Here is a 20,065-nt window from a genome sequence, read left to right on the forward strand (position 1 = left end):
ATGTTCAAGTTTTCTTTAGCAGCTTAATTGGTTTAATTTGGCATCTTTCAAGATTTTTCAAAATATTAAGGCTAAAAATAAAAGATTTTGATGTACAACAAACTGATTTTTATTTTTTTATTTTTTTGAGTTTTAGCAAATAAACGATAGAAAATAAATAGAACTGCCGGATTTTGACAATTGGAAGAGTTTGTGAGAACGGAACACTTTCTTTACGAGCTTTTTATTTCAGTGAAGAAAAAAGAAAACATAAAGCGCCACCATCTGCATTCGATGCCGTGAAACCAGCGGCTGGTTGCGGCCAGATCCGCACCGTCAGAACAAAAGGCCAATTTAATATGTTCATCTAAGGGTTGCTAATGGTATTAGGGAGCCGGCAGGGTGGTCAGCAGGGTGGTCGGCAGGAGCCCGGCGCTCCGAGGTGAAGCCCGCAGCTTGACCTCCTCGCATTCGGGCCGGTTTATCGAGCTGCTGTTGTCGCTGTGCCCCACATCTGCTATTTCTTTGTATGTGTGTGTGCGTGATTCTGTTGTTGCTTTTTTTTTTTTGTTGTTGTTGGTTTGAGTTCTATTCGGAAACTGGAAACAAGTTTTTAAATTAACCAGAAATCAGGAAACGGTGAAAAATAATCAAGGATTTTTTTGGGAGAGGGAAAAAAAACGAAAACATTTCATCTCAGAAATTGAAGAGAAAAAAAAATCAGGTGTTAGATTGCTTAAAAGCCTTTATGTTTAAGGATTTGTGCACAGAGTGGGATGCAGGTTTGCTGGATTTTTCTGTCTTAAAATGTCCTGCAAAATTGACAGATCTGATGAAGCACTTTTAAATCTTGCTTTGTGGCGTGTTGGATGAGGCTTTGTGGAGTCGTAAAACCGGCGTGTTTGATAGAGAGGATTCTCCGGGATGCAACTGAAGCGCTGCTGTGCTGCTGCGGCGGATGCTGCTGATGCAGACGCTGCCTCTCTGTGTGTGTGTGTGTGTATGTGTGTGTGTGTGTGTGTGTGTGTGGTCCTCAGCGGTCGGCTCTCCGCTGGGCTCTGCCGAGACAGAGCGCCGGAGGTCCCGGGATTTTAATGAATGTTTCATGTTAAATTTAGCGCCGGCAATGTTCGCGGCGCAGCTCACACTCGTACGTCTTATTCTTTTATTCATCTCCGTGCTCCGATAAAGGTGGAAAAAATAAAAAAGGCGATCTCAGATAAGGGATCTGCTCATTTTCCCCTAAAAGAGGAAATTTAATGTTTGAAATTTAATCCAAAATTTGTTGTAATTTCAAAACCTGCCCTTCTTTTAAAATGAATAGAATAGAGACAAAAAAAATGTAATAATCTCCTTTTTTTATTTTCTGGGTCCTCCTGCTGTTCGTGCACCATGAAATCTCGCTTCATTAAAAGTGTATTAATCTTGTCTCGTCTCATGGGAGGTACCTTAAGATGATGTTGTGTCTTTTTCTTTAAATTGTTGGAAGAGAAAAAGAAAAGAAGAAGGAAAAAAAAAACTTGCAGATTTGGTCCCTGTCAGTCAGAAATAATTGTGTGCTTAATCTTGTCCCTGATGGATGACTTGGAGTTCAGCAATGGGCCAGCTCCAATGACAAATACAATATTAATATTCATTAACTGCTTTGACAATGCTAATTTTGATGCAGTAGTAAAGGGCCTTTCCGAAGTTGGCGGCCAAAGCATCAGAGCTGAGCAAGGTGGCAAGATAATTTGCGCTGCTTTGCTGAGCCGAAGGCTTTTAAAGTCTTAAGCAGGGGGGAAAAAAGGCTAGGTACCACAAACAAAATAAAAGAGAAAGGGAAAAAGTTCAGACGCATTGGAAACCAGGACTGTGGAAGTAATACGATCAAGAGGCTGCTGCAAAAAATCTGACACCGCCAATGCTGCATCTTTGAGCAAATATTTTTCCCTCTTTTTTTTTCTTTTTTTCCCCTACATTTAAACGAAAAACTCGGCAACTAAAAAAAGGGGAGCACAACATGGTAAGTCAGCGCAATCTCAATTTTTTTTTCTTTTCTTTTTGTTTAATCTTTTTGATCTTTTCAATTATCGCCATTTGAAGATCAATAGTAATTTTTTTCTTGCTGTGGTTAAAAGGCTCACAGCGGTGGTATAGTGGATGGTCGGATCACGGCTTTAAGAGTGGGCTTCCTCTCTTCAAGCCATCATTTGGACCGGGTTGAATTTTCTTAAGTCGGCTCTTCTTAAATCCGTGCCTCGGCTTTTTCTCCTTATTTGTGCCTTTTGCTGTTATTTTAGCTGCTGCTGGTTCCCTTTTCGTCTGAATGTAGAGTCCGGAGGTGCAGGAGCTTCTCTTCCATCATCATCTTGTACGGACAAATGTTTTTTTTTCTGTGTTTTTTTTTTTTTTTACTTTTCCTTGCTTCTTGAATAAAAAAATCTGTCGCATTTATCACATTCAACGTTGCTTCAACTTCGCTCCGGATCGGGATGCTTTCTCTTCTCAGGGATACCTTTTTTTTTTGCTGTTTGTGTTTTGTTTTTCTTTTTTTCTTATTTAGCATTTAATCCGGTGTGACTGGCGGTGAATGGAGCTTGGCTAATTTTTTGGGGAGGATTAATGACATGACGAGAGACACCCCGCTGCTCGAGTTTAGCCAAGTTAGGGCAACTCCTATAGACCGGCACTCCAGCACCTTTATGTCTGCCGAGCTGCTGAGAGAAAAGCCCTTTTCTCTCACTGCCTCTTTTTTTGTTGTTGTTGTTGTTCTTTCAACTTATCAAAGAAAGAGAGATGGACACAAAAGAGCTTATTAGGGGGGGATATGAAGATGGGCGAGGGGGTGAGAGGGGAGTCCTGGTCAGACGCGGAGGAGAGCGCGTGTTTGAATGCATGGGGAGGCTGAGAGTGAGCAGCCAGCTCGGGGCCCCGGTCCCCTCTTCCACCACTCTGGGACGGTCAGGAGCCGCTCCTGCATGCCTCGGCTCTCGCCCCGGTTCCTCCGACCGCCGTCTTATCGGCGTAATCCATCGGGGCTTTAGCGAAGGGGGCTGCCGTAGATGAGGTGCTGCCCCCCAGTGGATTAGTGGCTGACATGGTGGTGGGAGTCTGCTTGAAGTCTGTGCACTACCATGAGTGCCAGCATGCTTGTTTTAACCAGGAACCGAGCAGCATCCCAAATACAGCTCTTTTAAATGGTAAGGCTTTTTAACATTTTAATCGCCGTGGTTTTTCACTTTCCGCCGCCTGTTTGACTTTAAATATTTTGTCCTGATTGGATTTTGCTTGCAAACTATGTTTTTCTGCCGTTTGTTTGGCAATTTATTACACTTATTCTGCTAAGTGACAGATTGACAATTTGGATAATGAAAGGCACTGTTTGATTGCTTTGTGCTGACAGCCTGACAGCGTATTATTGCAAGACATCAAACTAAATCTCAATTTATTTATTGTACTTTTTTTTTAAATTAAATAGACACTAATTATTAATTTTATTGCTTACACTGAGGGAAATTTCAGTTTGTATTATTTTAACATTTAAATGTACAATTTGCTGCTCCATTCCTTTACTTCTTTCGATATTAACCAATCAGACTGGATGTATTTTTGCAGGCTTTTCTTAATTAAGTAATTTGTCTTTAAACACATTGAGAATTAATATTTTTAAAACTTTTTTTTTTCAATTTTTATTGTAATTTACAAAATACAAAAGCATGGACTTTGATGTTGAATTTGTGTTTTTTCTTATTTGTAAAAACATGGATTTATTTCAGAGTTTAATCCATTTTCCAGCTTTTGCAAAACTTTCCTTTTAATGTTGCTTAACTCGTTTAAATTCCTAAAACCGCTTTTAGGAGCATAATGTGCTTTTTTTCTCTTCCTACCCGCTTTCTTTTTCTCACTCGTTTTTTTTTTTTTAAATGTCCACGTTTCTCTCGCGCCGCGGCGTCGACGCCATTGTGGTCGAGTGATTGTGAGCTGTCCATCACTCGCTGGCGAGGTGGCAGTTTACTTTAGCGAGCGCACGTGGGACAAAAGGAGATGGCAGGAGCATGGCGGGGCGGCTGAATGGAGGGAGGGCAGGCAATTAGCCGCCGCCTTGTCGGAGCTCTTTTACTTGTCAAGCTGAAGCCCCGGCGCTATTGTCCGAGTTGTGTAAAGAACATTCTCGGGGGCTTTTGTTTTGGCTCCTGAGGGCCTCAGAACTGCTTGCTGCAGGCCAAGAGAAGCGCAGGGTCCTAACAGGGATGGAGAGGCTGCAGAAAAGGAGGAAAAAAAGGAAGAAAGTCGGATTCAATTAAAGGAGAAAAGTTTTTAGTTGTTTCAAGGTGCCAACTTTAAGCTAAAAATACTATACAAATGTAAATGTAGCCACATTTAAACAGTACATTGTATACATTTTTTAGCACAATCTTTAATCAACGTCTTTTCAATTATTTTAAAAAACATAATTAAAGTTACTTGTGCTCAGGGGGGAAAAATTACTTATTCAATAAATATTTCATCCGTTACGGTCATTATTTAGATTTAAGCTCTTAGAGGTTATTAAAGAGTGACAAGTGGAGTTAACTGAATAATGTAAAAATTGCTATGAATTCTGCATTTATTAATACTATTTTGTAATTTTTAGTTAAAATAATTCATTGTGATCAGGAAATTATTTTTTATTTTGAGAAATTATGCATGAATCTTCTTTATTTAAAATAAATATTTAGAGGGACAGGAAAAGAAAAAAAACTGACTTCAAAACTTTTATTATTTCTTTATTACTGTTTAAGTTACTGAATGTTTTGTAGCGGAGGAAAGAGAAAGGGAAGAGGTGGACTGCGAGGAGGGGCTGGAGGCCTTGAATGGAGTTTAGCGAGGGGGGCGTCTGTATGTTAACAGAACAATTGCTCTCCACTCTAAGGTATTGTTTGTAAAACAGGGAGAGCACAAAAGGAGAAACACCTAAAACGACTGCAATGAAAAGTGCCAGGTTGGTGTCAGAGTGAAGACTTGCTTCCCTCCTGAAAAGTGGGCATGAAGTCTGGACTGTCAGCATCACACAGACGAAGTGACTGTTGGCCACACTTTGCTGAGCCTGCCCTCCCTTTGTGGATGTTGTTGTGTCTTGTTCCTTTTTTTTTTTTTCCTCTCTCTTTCCTCTCTCCTGCTCTTTCCTCTTTGTTTCGATCTCTTGCTTTTGCTCGCTTTTCCTCGTAGCCAAAGCTGTTTCAAGCTGCCAGTTCGTCTCTGGGCATCCTGGAGGCGCCGCAGAGCCCACACACTAACTCACGCAGACACAATCCTGAGACACGCAGACACACACCCGTCACACAGCGGGTATTAGTGTTAATTTTTTGCCTTTTCGTGAGAGAGTTTTTCCGGCTCGTTTGCTCGTGGAAAGCTGACGTTATAGAGTGATTCCTTTTCCTCTCTGTCGTTGTTTTTATTTATTTTTTTGTCACCGGCATCAAAACTTACCCCGACAAAGAAGAAGAAGAAGAAGAGACTGTCTGTTTCCGCGGTGGCTTTGAAACTTTGCGGAACCGAGGCCTGCATGGTTGAGATGCACACAGCTTGGTGTGCAAATCCGGGGCGTTCGCTGGTCAGCTGGCTACGTCGCCAAACACAGCCGGGACTCTAAACACACGTGCGCAAACAGACAAAAGAAGAAGAAGAATAAAGCATCCAAAAGAGACAAAAAGGAGGAGGAAGGGGGAGCCAAAGGAGGGGTGGGACAGAGGGGGTCATGTACCCGCGGGATGGAGTCAGGCCGGAGGAGGCGGGAGCCAAGGCAGGAGCGTTGGGCCCCGGGCTCTCGCTCCTGCAGCAGGTGGGCTGCTGGCACCTCAATCTGAGCAGCTGGGTGAGTAACGCGCCTCTGCTCCCCGGCTTCCTCACCGTCTCTACTGTTTCTCAGGGCTCTGAGCGGCGTTTGGACAACTTCGTGCTGTTTGTGCGAGGGTCGGGGTCAAACATTCGTCTGTGCGTAAATGACTGTGCGCCCTTTTCGGCCCCCTCCTGTTTTTACTGGAAGCAGAAACATCCTTTACTGCAGCAGCGTAACCTCATAGTGAAATATTTAGAGAAAAAAAAGCCAAACCTTTTACTGAAGTGTGTTTATAGTGGGTGGGGAGAGAAAGTGTCGGTAAATATGACAGGAGCCAGAAACCCAGTTCAATTAGCCACTCTTCAAAATGGGAAAGGCAAGAAAACATACCATTCAAGTCAAAAGGAAGACCAAACAATTTATTGCCTTGTCTTTCTCTATTATCAAATACATAATTTAAATGTTTAAAACATCTGGAACTGTGACAAGTATGGCAAAACAAAGACCAAGAAAGATTCAGTCCAGTTCAATTGAATCTACTTCATTATTATCTTTTGTTAAAATCCCAGGTACTACATTTATTGATCCCATGATGGTTCATATAAATTAAATTGAACAAAAACTTTTATTCCCGGTATGAATAACTTTTTTTTTTAAATTAAACATGACTTTTGAGGACTTCCTTGTTCCCTGGGATGTAAACATGACGTAGGACAGGCCCATTTCCTCTCCACCATTCATCAGAATGGGAAAACATGGCATTGAAGTAAAGCAGGAAATGACAAGAAATGAACTGCTCGCCTAACCCTGTGAAGATCTACAATCAGACAGGCCAGCCATCATTTTAAAACTCTTTTTACTGTGATAAATGAGTCACCAAGGTTCGTATTAACATCATATACAGTGATGAGGATGTAACGCAGATAAACAAAATAATCTCCAAATCTCTCTGTGAGATTATTCAGCCGTTATACAAAATATATTTATTTTAAGGCTTCTTGCTTATCCTCACAATGGCTGCTGTTAAAATGGATTATTACTGTAAAAACAAAAGTAGAATAACAATAATTTCTTCTTAGGTCTGTTAATGTATCAAAATATACAAAAGTTTTGGAAAGGTGCAGCTTCAAGACCGCTGAATTGTTCCTATGGCTGAAGGTTTTTTTATTTGGACAAGAATCTTCTCCAGCTGCATGGAGCAATGCCCTTCCCCCACTTGTTGCTGTGCACTGCTGGTCAACTGGCTAACACAAGGCTATCACACTTTTGCCTAACTTGTAATAATAAGCATTTCATTTTGCTAACAACAAATAAATTGAGTGTTTCTGTTTCAAATAAAAGCAAATAGATAATTTTAGTATACATTTTGTTTTACACCGTGTAGCTCTGTTTTCCTACAGCGAGAATCTCAGACTGGCTCTTGCTTATTTCTTCTTTAATTTTATAGGAGCACAAATTCAAAAACAGCTTTGTCAAGATCAAATAAATATGTTAAAGAAGACATTTGGAGTAAACAAAAAGGTGCATTGCTGAGACGTGATCATCTCAAAGGAAAGCCATATTTACTCGACAAAAAAAAAAAATTATTTGATCCCGCTCATGCCTTAACCATAAAATGTAAAGTAAGATTTCAATTTCCTCGCAGATTAACATATCCCTTTGTTAATGTGGCCTCCCAATTCAGATTCCTAATTGCTTGGCTTTCAGATGAAATTCTGAGGGGCTGATTGCATTTCAAAAGGCAGAATTCAGTCTGGCTCTTAACACCGTGATGCAACATCACCTCTCAGAGAAGCCCCCTTCAACTCAGGTATGGGGAGTTCAAGAGCCTGTTTACCCTGAGAGGGATGAGTGGGGGGGGGGGGAAGGAAGTTGCTTTAACACTCATGCTTGTCTAAGAGGCGATTTGTCTTCACAGAATACAACACTTCTGCCAAATAGCACTCCATATTTAAACTATTTGATTTTATTTATCCCTGACATATCTGAGCATGTCCTTTCTGCGATTCTATTTGATGTGCCGACTATCAAAGATGGGAAGCGCAAATAAATGGTGACGAACGACTTGAAGTGCTGGCGGAGAGAGAGAGAGCAAGCAGGAGGAAGGGGAGCAAAGGCTCTGGCCCACATAATATTTTTGTTCGGCGCTCTGATCAAGCAGTCGGCATGTCACTGCAGCAAAGTGAATAGATTAACTTTTAAATATAACTCTGGTCTCCAGAGCTCCTTGCCCTCTGAGATGCATCTTCCCTGCGAAAGTACTGATCAACTTCTTCATATTTTTGGTCTTTTTAAACGTCCCGACATAATAACTGTTACAGGTTCTGAATGTTGAGAAATAAAGGCAGTCGGGTTTCGGTTTGGACGCGTGAGAAGTTGGCTAAAGGCTTTCATGTTCAGTTTTAATTTACACCAGATTTCTGGGAGTTTGGGAAGTTTGTAAAAGGGTGGAATTTCTTATGTGTTTTCCAGGTTTCTATAAGTAATAGATAGTAGTAAGAAATATCCTATTATTATAAACCTTCCTTGACACTTTCCTGATGCATGGAGTTTTCTTTGAGGCTCAACAGATGGACAAACATACTTCAAATTCTTTGACAAAGGTAGTAAATAAGATTCCAACAGCAAAAGGATGCATTACATCCAGAGCACATATTTCTAATCTTCATTGGATTTTTACTAATTAAACAAAGTACATATTGGTCAATATAAGCCAAAAATGATGCGAGTTGTTACTTTTGATTCATTCAATAAATAGCGATTTGACCTGCAGTTAAGATACTGACCATGGATTTATTGATGCATCTCAATTTTAAATAAAAAAATTGCACTAAAAACGAAGAGAACTCTGGGAATGTGCTTTTGGAAAGTGTTCAGTTTGGACATCAGTAATTTGTAGGAACACCGTTTACTATCTTGGCTTGTATCAGAGCCAAATTCTGAAGTAGTTGTCTGTTTGTGTTGTCATGATATTGGAGGTGGGAAATGAAGATCTGTTTCTGTGGAGGGGGCTTTCTTAACCTCCCAGAGGACAACAGTCATAACAGAAACTGACGATGAGTGAAAGCAGATGATTGCTGAGACTTCCTTTTACTTTTGCTTGAATCAACTTCAAGCTTAAAGAGATGCACTAAATTAAGCACTTTCCTCACTATTACTTTTGTTTGTGTGTGTGTGTTTTTTACCATGTTGTGTCACTTGGATCAGGGGAAGAGCACTGCAGACGCTTTTTTTTTTTTGCTTGCTTGCTTGCTTTAGGAATTCAGAGGCTCTCTAATCCATCACATCGCTGTCATCCCCACATCTCTGTCCGCTCTTCCCTTCCCTTTCCCTGCCCTGGCCTCACTACAGCTCATTAGCGCCCCGCAAGCTGTTGTGACAACTCATCATATCATGACATAAAGCAGAAGGACAGGGGGCTCCAGACCCCCACAGGGGCTCACAAGGTCGCCACCTTCACATTTAGGGCTCAAATTGGCCCTGCGAGGTGCCACCAGGCGGAAATGCAAGGCCAACAGTTTTTCCTGTCTGGTCTCCACCTCTTGTGCTCCCTTTCTTTGTCTTTCTCCGTCCTGCTGTCACTTTTTCTCCTCTATCTGCCTTGTTCTGCTCCCCCACTTTCACCCTCACAGAGGGAGAACTTGAAGCAGCTCATTTATTCGTCCACTTTCAAAAGGCTTTTCTCTGTTTCCTCTTTACTCGTACAGAAATGGGGGACATTGTCGATGCAGGCTGTTTTTTATGTGTGCGGAAACGTTTTGTTGTCATAAATTCAGTTCGTTGAAAACAGGATTAGCATCGTACCTTTAAAATGTAGTTTTTAGACTTTTGAGTGTAGTATCTTTTTTCTGAATCTTGAAAATCTGTGTTTGTTTGTCATAAGAAGAGATGCTGGGAAGATACATGTCAGCAGGGGTGGCAGGAGCAGGAAGTGTTTTTATTTATTTATTTCTTTTCCTCCTGGCTTTTGTGGAGTAAAAAGAAGAGTCCAGTCTCCCACATCGCCTGCTTTTGTGTCCTTCTGTGCGGGATGAGCTTGTATATTGTCCTGCTGGGGTCGTGCAGGACAGGTGCTGGAGTTGCTGCTTCCCACAGCGACCACTGGTTGCTAGAGCAAAGTTTGCAGCAATAACTGCAGCTCACGGTTTTAGCAATATTTTTGAGGAAAACCAAGAATCCCAACAAAAATAAAACACAAACAAAAGTTAACATTGTTTAGATGATTTTTTGACCAGCACATATATTGTCATTTTTGTGATTATCAAAGTCTGAGGTTGTATCAATAGTGAAACAACATTGAAAATGCTCCCTGTTCATGTTTTCACAAATGGATAAAAGTCTCCAACTGTGTTTGAAAAAGAACTGCACTTTTAAATGAGCAAAGTCGTTTGGATGCAAAGTGTGGTGGGCTATAATTTTGTAAGTGCCATACTTTCAAACACTGAATGAAAACAATTCAGTGTGGGACGTAGATTATCACAAAGATAAAAGTAATAAAATATGTAGAAACAAAAACAAGAATAATATGTGCAAGACTGTAACATAAATACTATGTTAGGAAGAAAAAAGTCAGAGGTCAGCAATTAAAGAATTCTGAAAGAAAGTCACAAATCTGATGAAAAGGTCTTTTAAAAAAGCTTAAAATTAAAATAAGTTTTTTGTAATCCTCTTCCATATAAACCTGTTCAATTTTAATAAGTCTAAAAACATTCAATTGTTAATAGAAAAAACAAATGCAGTCTACATTAACCGAAAAACATTAAATTGACCATTTAGTTTAACATTAGTAAAAAGCTATGAAACACACGCTAATTCCATTAGTGGCTAATGGTTACTCACTAATGTTCGCACTTTTTCCTGGATGAAAATATTTTAGATTTTCATCTGAAGACAGTCTAAACTGTTAAAGCTGCTAAATGACCCTTTTGGTTCAGGGTGTTGCCCTGCGATAGACTGGCGATCTGTCCAGGTTGGACCCCGCCTCTCGCCCGAAAAGATAGCCACCAGCACCTTTCCCAAACCCACCAGGGACAAGGTTTCTAAAAACTGAAATACCTGAGTCATAGCGAAGTTAGTGATTAATGACTATTTAGTTGCAGTATTCTTACAATATTTAATCAACCTATATATCTTAGACTTTAATACAGATGTAATGCAATCCAGAGGTGCTAAAAACAGAAATAGCTTCTTTGTTAAGTCAAAATAGGCATTGGGGCAGATGCTAATTTTAGCACTTCCCATTTATTGTTCTTGCATTGTTTGATCAGTCAACTTTTTTAAATTTTGAACTAAAGATGATAAAATGCAAAACTGAAGTAACTAACATTTTGCTTCAACTGGAAACAGTGAAATGGGAGCTAATGTTGGCGTCATCAGGAACTGATGGTTGGCGTCATCAGGAACTGATGGTTAGCCAGTTATGTTCTCACAGTGCTTGCAAACCATTTCTACTTTGTCTTCTTTTACCTACCTAATTCTCAAAATAATTCAGATGTATTATTTAAAAGTAGTGGAGGCTTTTTCATCACCTTTCTAGGAGTTTTGAAAGCCAGTTCAATAAGGAGCCTTCATCTGAGTTCATCAGAGAGAACCTCAATAACTACGTTCAATCTTACTTCAAAATGAGTCTCAAAAATGACACAACAAGGTGTCCAGGTCTAAGCACTGTTGTTATACACATTGCAAGTTTAAAGTTGTGCTTGTAGCAACTGGACAGCTCTTTGTGAAACAGATTTCACTTTGACAAGGAATACCTTTGCAGTTTTAATATTGCAAGACTCAGTCAAGACAACACAGATGCAACAATTGATTTTTTTACTGTTTTGCTGGAAACTTTTCTAAAAGCATTACACCCGCCTTACCAAATTATCTCTGTATTGAAACTCTCCTTCGATTTCCAGCTGCTGACTGGAATGTATTGGTTTTTGCATCATTCCCGGCGGGGGGAAAAGGGCTTGCCTCAACTCTGTAAGCGACTGTGATGTAAATAGTGCGGCCTCCAGCTTCCCTTTCAGTCCCATCGCACACCCTCAAGACTTGCTCTCACTGGATGGCCATTTTGAACCCTCGCCTCAATGGCTGTTGTCCCTGGACAAAAGAACTTGTATAAATGGCTACTAAAGCTTTTTAATGCAGAGCGTTAAGGAACTCACAACATTCTTTCACATCATTACTCGAGGTGGGGATTGGGGGGGAGGTGGAGGTTAGGAGGTGAGGGGCTGTGGAGAAGGACCGTCTTCTTTCGTTGACCTGCTAACTCTTGAGCTGCATCTTGATCACTTCTTCACTTTTATTCCTTTTTTTGTTGTTGTGAATGCACAGATCAGAGTTGGGTTCCAAATGAGAGTCTTGGTTTCTTTATAAGGAATCTTATTCCACCTATTCCTGCCCCTCTCCCCCACTCTTCCTCGACACACAAACACATCCCTCTCGTTCTGCCTCCTCCCTCCTCTCTCTTCCCCCCTAGCCTTTTCAGCTCTGGGCTGTGAATGAGTCCCAGGAGTCTCTGTGCCTCCCTGGAGTTCTGCTGAGGTTCATTAATCTTTCATTGGGACCACGGCAATAGGGAACAGCAACCACTGCCCCCTCTCTCTTTCCTGCTCCCCCCCCTATCATTGCCACTGTGGAAAGAAAGCTCTATATGGGGATACTTGTTCTCGTCTGACTGAACTACCAGGACAGAATTAGGAGTTTGGGTTTTGGATGGACTGTTGCTGTATTAGCGATGACTCCCTCCTCAAACTGCCTGGGTACATGATTAGTTTTGCGGCATTAAGCTCCGCACACATTTTTTGTCCTGTCCTCGGCCTGCGAGCTCTTGCATTTGTATTGTCGACGAGCGGCAGGGCAACCGCACATCTTAAGCGTGTAGCCCCCCCGCCGGCATCTAGACCCATTAATGTTTTTCAAAGTCTGGTGGAAATGTGCCACAGTGGAGCCTTCTTTCTCTCTTGCACGGTTTAAAGTCACTAATGAGGGTGTGTGGCCTGCGAGAGAAGAGACCGAACACACACACACACACACACACACACACACACTCAGAAGCTGCTTGGTGTCTCACTCCTCTCGCCCCTCCTGAACATATCATCCATGTTATGATAAGCCTGATTAGTGCTGCTTCTTTGGCTGCTGAGGGCAGGGTAAGGATGTGCGGGTAAAGAGGCGAGAGCTGCCTAATCTTGCGCCGTGGTTCTAATCTGGTTATCTCATGTTCAGGGGGACTGTGCATGTCAGTCCCCGTCCCGTCCTGTCGCTGCCCGACAGAGAGGGGCCGAGCTGCTGTTAACACCAGGCCCCTAAAGCTCCACTGTAATCTATGGATAATTGAAAAAAGGGGGTCTGCTCCACTTAGAAGCACAAAGAGAAGATTACATAGCTAAAACTAATTTGGCAAAAAAAAAAAAATCAGAAATGGATTTTCAGCCCCACCTCCCTTCTATTTACCCCCCACCCTTATTACACTACTAACTGCACTCTCCCTAACCGAGGCCCTCAGGGAGTAAATAAAGTAGGGGGGGTTATATTTTGGAGCTGGACTGTAGCTGCTAATGGCTGCAGATTTACTCCCGCTGCCTTGATTTTGTGGTTTACAGATGATCGATTACTTTGCTGCGGCGGTGGTTTAAACGTGTTTCATCCAATATGACGCCCAAATAGGAACTGGCAAGCCCACAAACCTCTTAGATTGTGTTACCGAATTCCTGGGTTGATGCCGCAGAAGTGTTTTTAATTACAAACCATGCTATTTTTGCTGTGGTTTGGCGGTTTTGGCACCTTGAGAATAACCAGAATTTGATCCGTTTTTTTTTTTTTTTTTTTTTTTCCCGTCCTTCTTTCAGACCGAGCTGCAACTCTTTAGCTGTTGCCCTGAGTTTTACACCTAAATATTGACACTCCTTTCTCTTCTCTTTTCTCTCTCTCTTCTTTCTTTTTGTGTTCCTGCACATCCTTCTTTCTGTCAGTCTAATAAGGTTCCAGTGGTACAGCACCCGCACCATGTGCACCCCCTCACGCCTCTGATCACCTACAGCAATGAGCACTTCACACCGGGGAACCCCCCACCTCACCTACAGACAGACGTGGATCCCAAAACAGGTAAGCCCCCAACTGGCATTTCTTTCACTCTATAAATATTTATGTAGGGGCAAAAATGCAGAATCTGAAGTACATTTTTTGCAAAAATATTCACACCTCTTGATGTTTTTGTCATATTTGACCACAAATTATGTATTTAAATGATTTTGAAGTTGGGAAAAAAAACCACGACAAGTCATTTTCAAATTGTTCTTCAAGTACGAATCTGAAAAGTGCAGCAAACCTGAATAAAATTCAGTATAAATGCAGTTGTTCCAATAAGAGTTCACATAATTCAGAAAAACATCCTTTGGTAGCTCTGGAGGAGCTGCAGGAAACTACAGCTTTGGTGGGAGAATCTGTCAATGGGACACTAAACATAATATTCTTTTGGTCCGCCTGCCGAAAGGTTTGGATCGTCACATTTTTTCAGTATTGTTATTGCCTAGTCAAAGTACAGATCTAGATCCAAAGCACAGGCTGACTATTTTGTGAATTTGGTGTCTTCTGATTTGATTTGATTTAATTCATAGTTATAAGAACAAACTGGATGGAATATAAATTTCTGCCACTTCTCAGATATTTACCTCAGAAAAATATTGGAAACATATTTTCACTTCAGCTTCACTGTTACGCACCACATGTGTTCCTCTGAAGTAATAAACACGAAAAACATTCAAGGTAGATGAATACATTTGTGAAAGTGCATGTGTTGTGTTTTCTGCTCAAAACTCTACTAAAATTTAGCGCAACGTGTTTGAAGTGTCTCCAGTAGAGAGTTAAATACACAGCATCTTCGAGAATGCTGCAGAAATCAGCGTTTAAACATTGAGAACATTTCAGGTTCTTCTTCGTTCGGCTTCGTCTGTTTCTGACTGAGCTTCAGCGCTCGGTTTCTTCTCTTACTCGGGGACAACGACCTGGGCTGTGGCTCGTAAAATGCCTCATAAATTAGGGAATTCGGCAAACAGCCTCAAACTCGCATGACCACAAATCCGATTGCTCAACGAGAGGCGGCCTCGGTAGCTTGAGTTCAGATAAAAACGGAGACCTGCGATCTTCAAAGATTGCGCTCTTTCCGCCTTTTCCTCAAGCTTTCATTGATATAATACGAGCCTGTCGGACTTTTCTTTTTTTTATTATTGCTTTACAGCCTGTTGATTCTGCAGGTCAGGTGCTGAATTCAACATTTTTCTTTGCACCACTGTAGCGTCTCCCACAAACATTCAGAGCACATTTTTTAGGTAATTTCATTCATTTTCCGAGAGCATCTTGACCCAGCACTTAATTCTGTTAACTATCATTCAGCCCATTCTTCTTGGTTAATGTGCTTTTCAATGTGGTGAATAATTTTGTGCTTTTTCTGTGGTCTCTGGCGGATTGGGGCCATGTTTTAGGTAATAATGTTCCCTTATTATGATTGCCCCTTACAAAGGAGAAATAATGTGCCAGCTGCTGTTTAATGTAGTGGTTAATGGGTCAGCTTAATTGGCCACAGTGTTTAATTAATTAATGAGTTATATTGCTTGACGATGGGATAATGCTCTCCGGTGTTTCCACTCAATGGGACTTGTCTGTGCTGAATTCCTGGAAAGATTTAGTCTCCCAGCCACATGCAAACTCATCACATTGTGCATCAGTAACAAAAGTACAAAGTTTAAACAGAAACCCGCACCTAATCTGCAATCACCTTGAATTCCTAAAGCAGCACCAGCTGTGTAGAAATATCATACCGTCAGCTGCATAAATTTTCCAGATTCTGATTTGCGCTTTTGCTGAACCCCAGTGTTCTTCGATTGAAGTTTCTGCTAAGAGAGAGGAAGTTATTTTTACGCTCGGCTGTGCTCGGGACCTTTTCTCTTTTTCTTATTATTATTTTGTTCGTTCAGGGCAGCTTGTCGATGCCTTTTCTTCCCCTGTCAGCTGCCACAGAAAAGTAAAAGGATGTTGAGATTGTTTTGGCGAGCCGTCCCGATAAAAATAAAAAAATTGGACATCTTTGCCGATGTTTGTCAGCGGGGAGGATGGCAAACAAAAATCAGCTGTTTTTTGGGGGCATATCTCAGAGATCTTGACGAAGGTAGCGATAGTGACATAGGTAGCATCTAATCTAAAGTCTGTTGTTGATGTCTGCTGTTACGTTTCTGATGTATGCATCAGGTAGCAATCCATAAAGTTAGCTGGCTTTACTGTTATTGGCAGCTCTCTGATCACAGAGACAGCTTTTTAATTCCCTCTCTTTGTTTTGTTAACTTCTAAACCTCCGTCATTTTATATCATTAATCTCCTGCTTTGCCAGACAAAATGTGACAAGAACCTCGTCAGTGTTTTCTCCTCACTTCTCTACACCCTTGCCTCCTCCAACACATTGTGCCGCCTCCCTCAAAGGCCTTTGATCAGCAAGTGTGATTTTTAGCGTTGTGTACACACGAGCAACAAGCCCCCTTCCTCCCTGTCTCTACCTCCCTCCTCGTCTTCCTCCCATCTTGCTCTGCTGTGATGTGAAACTCAACAAAGACTGAATTTGATCACTGACAAAGATTTGGTTCTGTCTCCTTGTCCTCTTCTTGTCTGTCCACCTCCTCTCCCCTCCCTGTCGTCTTCTCTTCCTTCCACAGGAATCCCGAGGCCTCCTCATCCTCCAGACATATCTCCTTATTACCCGTTGTCACCTGGCACCGTTGGCCAGATCCCCCATCCGCTAGGATGGTTAGTACCACAGTAAGCAACTATTTTTATTATTACTCTTTCTTCTGTCTTTCGTTTGAGTTTTGTGGAAGTCTAGATTTAAATTTGATGGCACCCCCAAATAAAATGTATTAATCTAGCATGATGTCACTCTACCTTTAGTTTGAGTACTTTTAATTCCATGTTTGGAAATCATTGTTTTCACTTTTGTGTCCTATGTGCTTTGTTCTACTGTCTTATCTCTAGTTTCCTCTACATTTTAGTTCTTTAGGGTTGATTTTCGTGCTTGCAAACCATTTTTGTCCTAATTAGCCATTGCATGTTTGATAGTTATCCAGGTGAAAGACCTGGTTGTGATCCATTTACAGCATTCTTGCAGAGCACAACAGATTTCTAGTTGAAATGCAAGGTTTTCAGAAAACTTGCTGAATCCGGTGGGTAGGTGCTAGGGCAGTCATTCATCCAGTGGCTGTCGTGTTTTTGAGTTAAAAATTGGTTAAAGTTGACAGAAAATATCACTTTGTTGAAAGATTAATACTTGAATACCAACTATAGAGTCTTCAAAATGCAAACATTTTAAAAAGACTTTAAAAAAATAAGCAATGCTTAGCCTGGTGGGGGCACAAATAAAGCCTGGTTACCCGCCAGGCTTATAATGCACTGGGGAAAACCCTGAAATGAATAAGTGCAAATTTATTGCAAATTTATATTATCTTGTACATTTTTGGCACAATACAGTTCTACAATTACATTCATAATGGTCTTTAGAAGTCTTACATTTGGAAAAACCTGGACCTTTACTGTAAAGTAAGGGAGTAATAGCACATTTGTAATTATAGCGAAAAAGTTTGGCTCCTTCCCAGTGTTAATGTGCAGAACTAAATTAAAGAACTCAGTGTTCTACAGCTTGACTTTAAAAGCTGCACTAAAATGAAACCACAGTTTGAGGACTTCCTCTACTGTAGTCTGCTTGAGAACGTTGTGGTTTGTAATTCAGCTATTGTGGCAATGAAAGACCAAAACAAAGTTTGTCAGCTGTTTTATTTGTAAGCTCAGACAAGTAGCTATTCTTTACACATCTGCTTCACTTGTGTTATATGTTTCCTTGCCTTTCCCATTTTGAGAAGTAATATATTTCAACCCCAGGGAAGGAGAAAGTCTAGAACATATGATCAATTAAAAAAAATCTCAGCAACATTGGGTGACAAATTGGGGGTCCTAACAAAGTGGCTATTGTATTAAAAATTATTTTAAATATTGGATATTTAACCCACTCAAAAGATCCATTATCCAGTTATTTTAAAGCTTTTTACATATCATTATTTGGGGGACAGCTTGTTTTTCCCATCTGGCTTATGAGTTAACGGTGCAGTACGCTGAAGACAATTAAATCCCTTATGATCATTACTGAAAGTGGTTTTCCTCTTTGAAACCCAGAGTTGATTTTCTAACGCAATCTCTCCTGGACCTGCTTCCTTAGACTCTCACCAAGCTCAACTTTCCATTTTTCCGTCAAATCCTATTTTGCATGTCTGCGTTTTCTCCAATTAGAGCAATGAGCTGTGATTGCCTGTGTTTTACCCACAATTCCTCACAGAGGCTCTCCCCTGGTAACTCTTGTCAACACTTGTTAATATGACAAAAGGCTACAAATTAAGCTCTGTTAATTTAATGTTTTCTCACCGCGATCTAAATACCGAGAGAAGCCCTGAGCGCAGTCGTGGCGCCCTTTGATTCGCTGCACTTTATTTTGGTATAAATTTACATTCATTATTGTTTGTCTTTGGATGTGTAGACCTCAATTAGCGTGATGGCTCCATTAAAGGGACCCGCGCTTCGTCTTTAATTATCACAACAAAACACCTAGTTCCAGCTTGGGGAGGAACGGGGCCCCACTCTGTCGACTCCGAGCAAAGGGTTATGAAATTTAATTAGCCACTGCTATCAAGATTTGTGGCATTCAAATTGTTCGGAGTTTTCCCTCGCTTTGATCTGCGCTCTGCAATCCCCTCGATTTTTGTCCTGATCAAATGAGAATAAAGAGGCCCGCGGTGGGGCTTTGGCGTCCCCTCTTCCATCAACCTTATTCCTTTACCTTATCCGCTTTCTTCTTCTCTTTCCCTCTTTCCAGGCAAGGTCAACCTGTTTATCCAATCACGACAGGGGGGTTCAGACACCCCTACCCAACTGCGCTCACTGTCAACGCATCCATGTCAAGGTGAGTTAAACCGAAAGTGCACAAACACCTTCACACTCACTTCCTCCTCACTCATCTGTCTGCATCTTCTCTGCGAACATTTTCCAGAAACGTCTCCCTTAAGGAGACGCTCACACTCAACATCAGCGTGTTCAAAAGGCCAATTCTCCAGTGTAGGAAAGCGGCTCCAGCTTGCATGCTCAAATATTAATTATATTTATCATTTCCTAATGAGGCCCCTGAAGAACGTTTACCCCCGCCGCATGTCAGGCAGAGCAGAAATGAAACGGAGGGGGCATGTCCTTGCTGCGAGTTGAAGCAGCCAAACAGATAAACAAACAGCAGCACTTTGAAGGTGTCACCACAATGTAAAGCTCCGGTCGCCTCCGTCCGGCCCATCAGGGACTAGTTCAAGTGCCGCTGTGGACATCAGGGCTTCCACGAGAGGAGGCGAGAATTGTGTGTGTGTGTGTGTATTTGTCATCTTGAACACATGTGCTGGTGTTTTTACTGAGGAATGCGTTTCCTCTACGTTGGGTTGGATTCTTCTGGCTCCTCTGGTCGCTGCTCATCTGAAGCCGAGCTTGAGTTTAATTACAGCCTGATTGGAAAAGCAGCTCCTGAGGGCGGCTTGTTTAGTCCTCTGTGACAGTGATGGATCATGTATGCAAAAAGCCAGCAGCTGAGAAAGCATGGTCTCTTTTAGGTATGGGGCAGAGACCATGTGCAGAGTTTTATTTGCAAAGCTGCAGCTTGAAAAATCACAAAAATGATGAGTAAAACCATTCCTACTTTTTACTGAGATGCTAGTGAAAGTGCCACAGTAACAGCGTCACCCCACTCCTCCTCCACCTGTTGCTGTACACTGCATCTGGCTTTTTACTCACTTATAAAGTACACAAAAATGTCTTTATTTTTTCGTATAATTCAAAGTAAAACCAGCTTGTTGCCAAACACAGAGGAAGCTTCTGTACTTTTCTCTCACTCACAAAACAGACAAATCAATGTAGAGCTGCCCGTCTACCATCTCTTGCTGTGCACTGCGTGTCAGCTGACTGTAAGAATTCAACCAATTATTCAAATTTATTAAATCCGGTTCAATTAAAAATTATTGTATTTATTTTAAACGTGGTGGTAAATTAAACCATCAAAGAGTCATTGAGCAGGAAGAATCTCCAGTAGCAGTCAGTCTTGCAACAAATTTGAAGAGGCCTCTGACTGACAACCTCCTGACATTTATGAAATGCTAACAGCTCGATTGTCTGGGCAGCAGAGATATTTCAAAGTAGTATTGTTAGCAGGCACTGCTAATCCACCTCATTTGCTTT

General features: G+C 41.4%; 1 protein-coding gene across 29 annotated transcripts in view; it reads left to right on the plus strand.

The window, feature by feature from the left end:
* Positions 1–20,065, plus strand: part of tcf7l2 (transcription factor 7 like 2) — a 102,871-nt gene that overhangs the window by 67,330 nt on the left and 15,476 nt on the right. For all 29 annotated transcript variants that reach the window (XM_055042441.1, XM_055042439.1, XM_055042442.1 and 26 more), the window contains 3 exons: positions 13,741–13,873; positions 16,471–16,573; positions 18,672–18,758. In XM_055042441.1, the coding sequence (XP_054898416.1) occupies positions 13,741–13,873; positions 16,471–16,573; positions 18,672–18,758 (323 nt within the window). The remainder of the gene's footprint in view (positions 1–13,740; positions 13,874–16,470; positions 16,574–18,671; positions 18,759–20,065) is intronic.

Source organism: Poeciliopsis prolifica, unplaced genomic scaffold (assembly GCF_027474105.1).
Source record: "Poeciliopsis prolifica strain line A6 unplaced genomic scaffold, Auburn_PproV2 SCAFFOLD018, whole genome shotgun sequence".
In the NCBI taxonomy this organism is placed as follows: domain Eukaryota; kingdom Metazoa; phylum Chordata; class Actinopteri; order Cyprinodontiformes; family Poeciliidae; genus Poeciliopsis; species Poeciliopsis prolifica.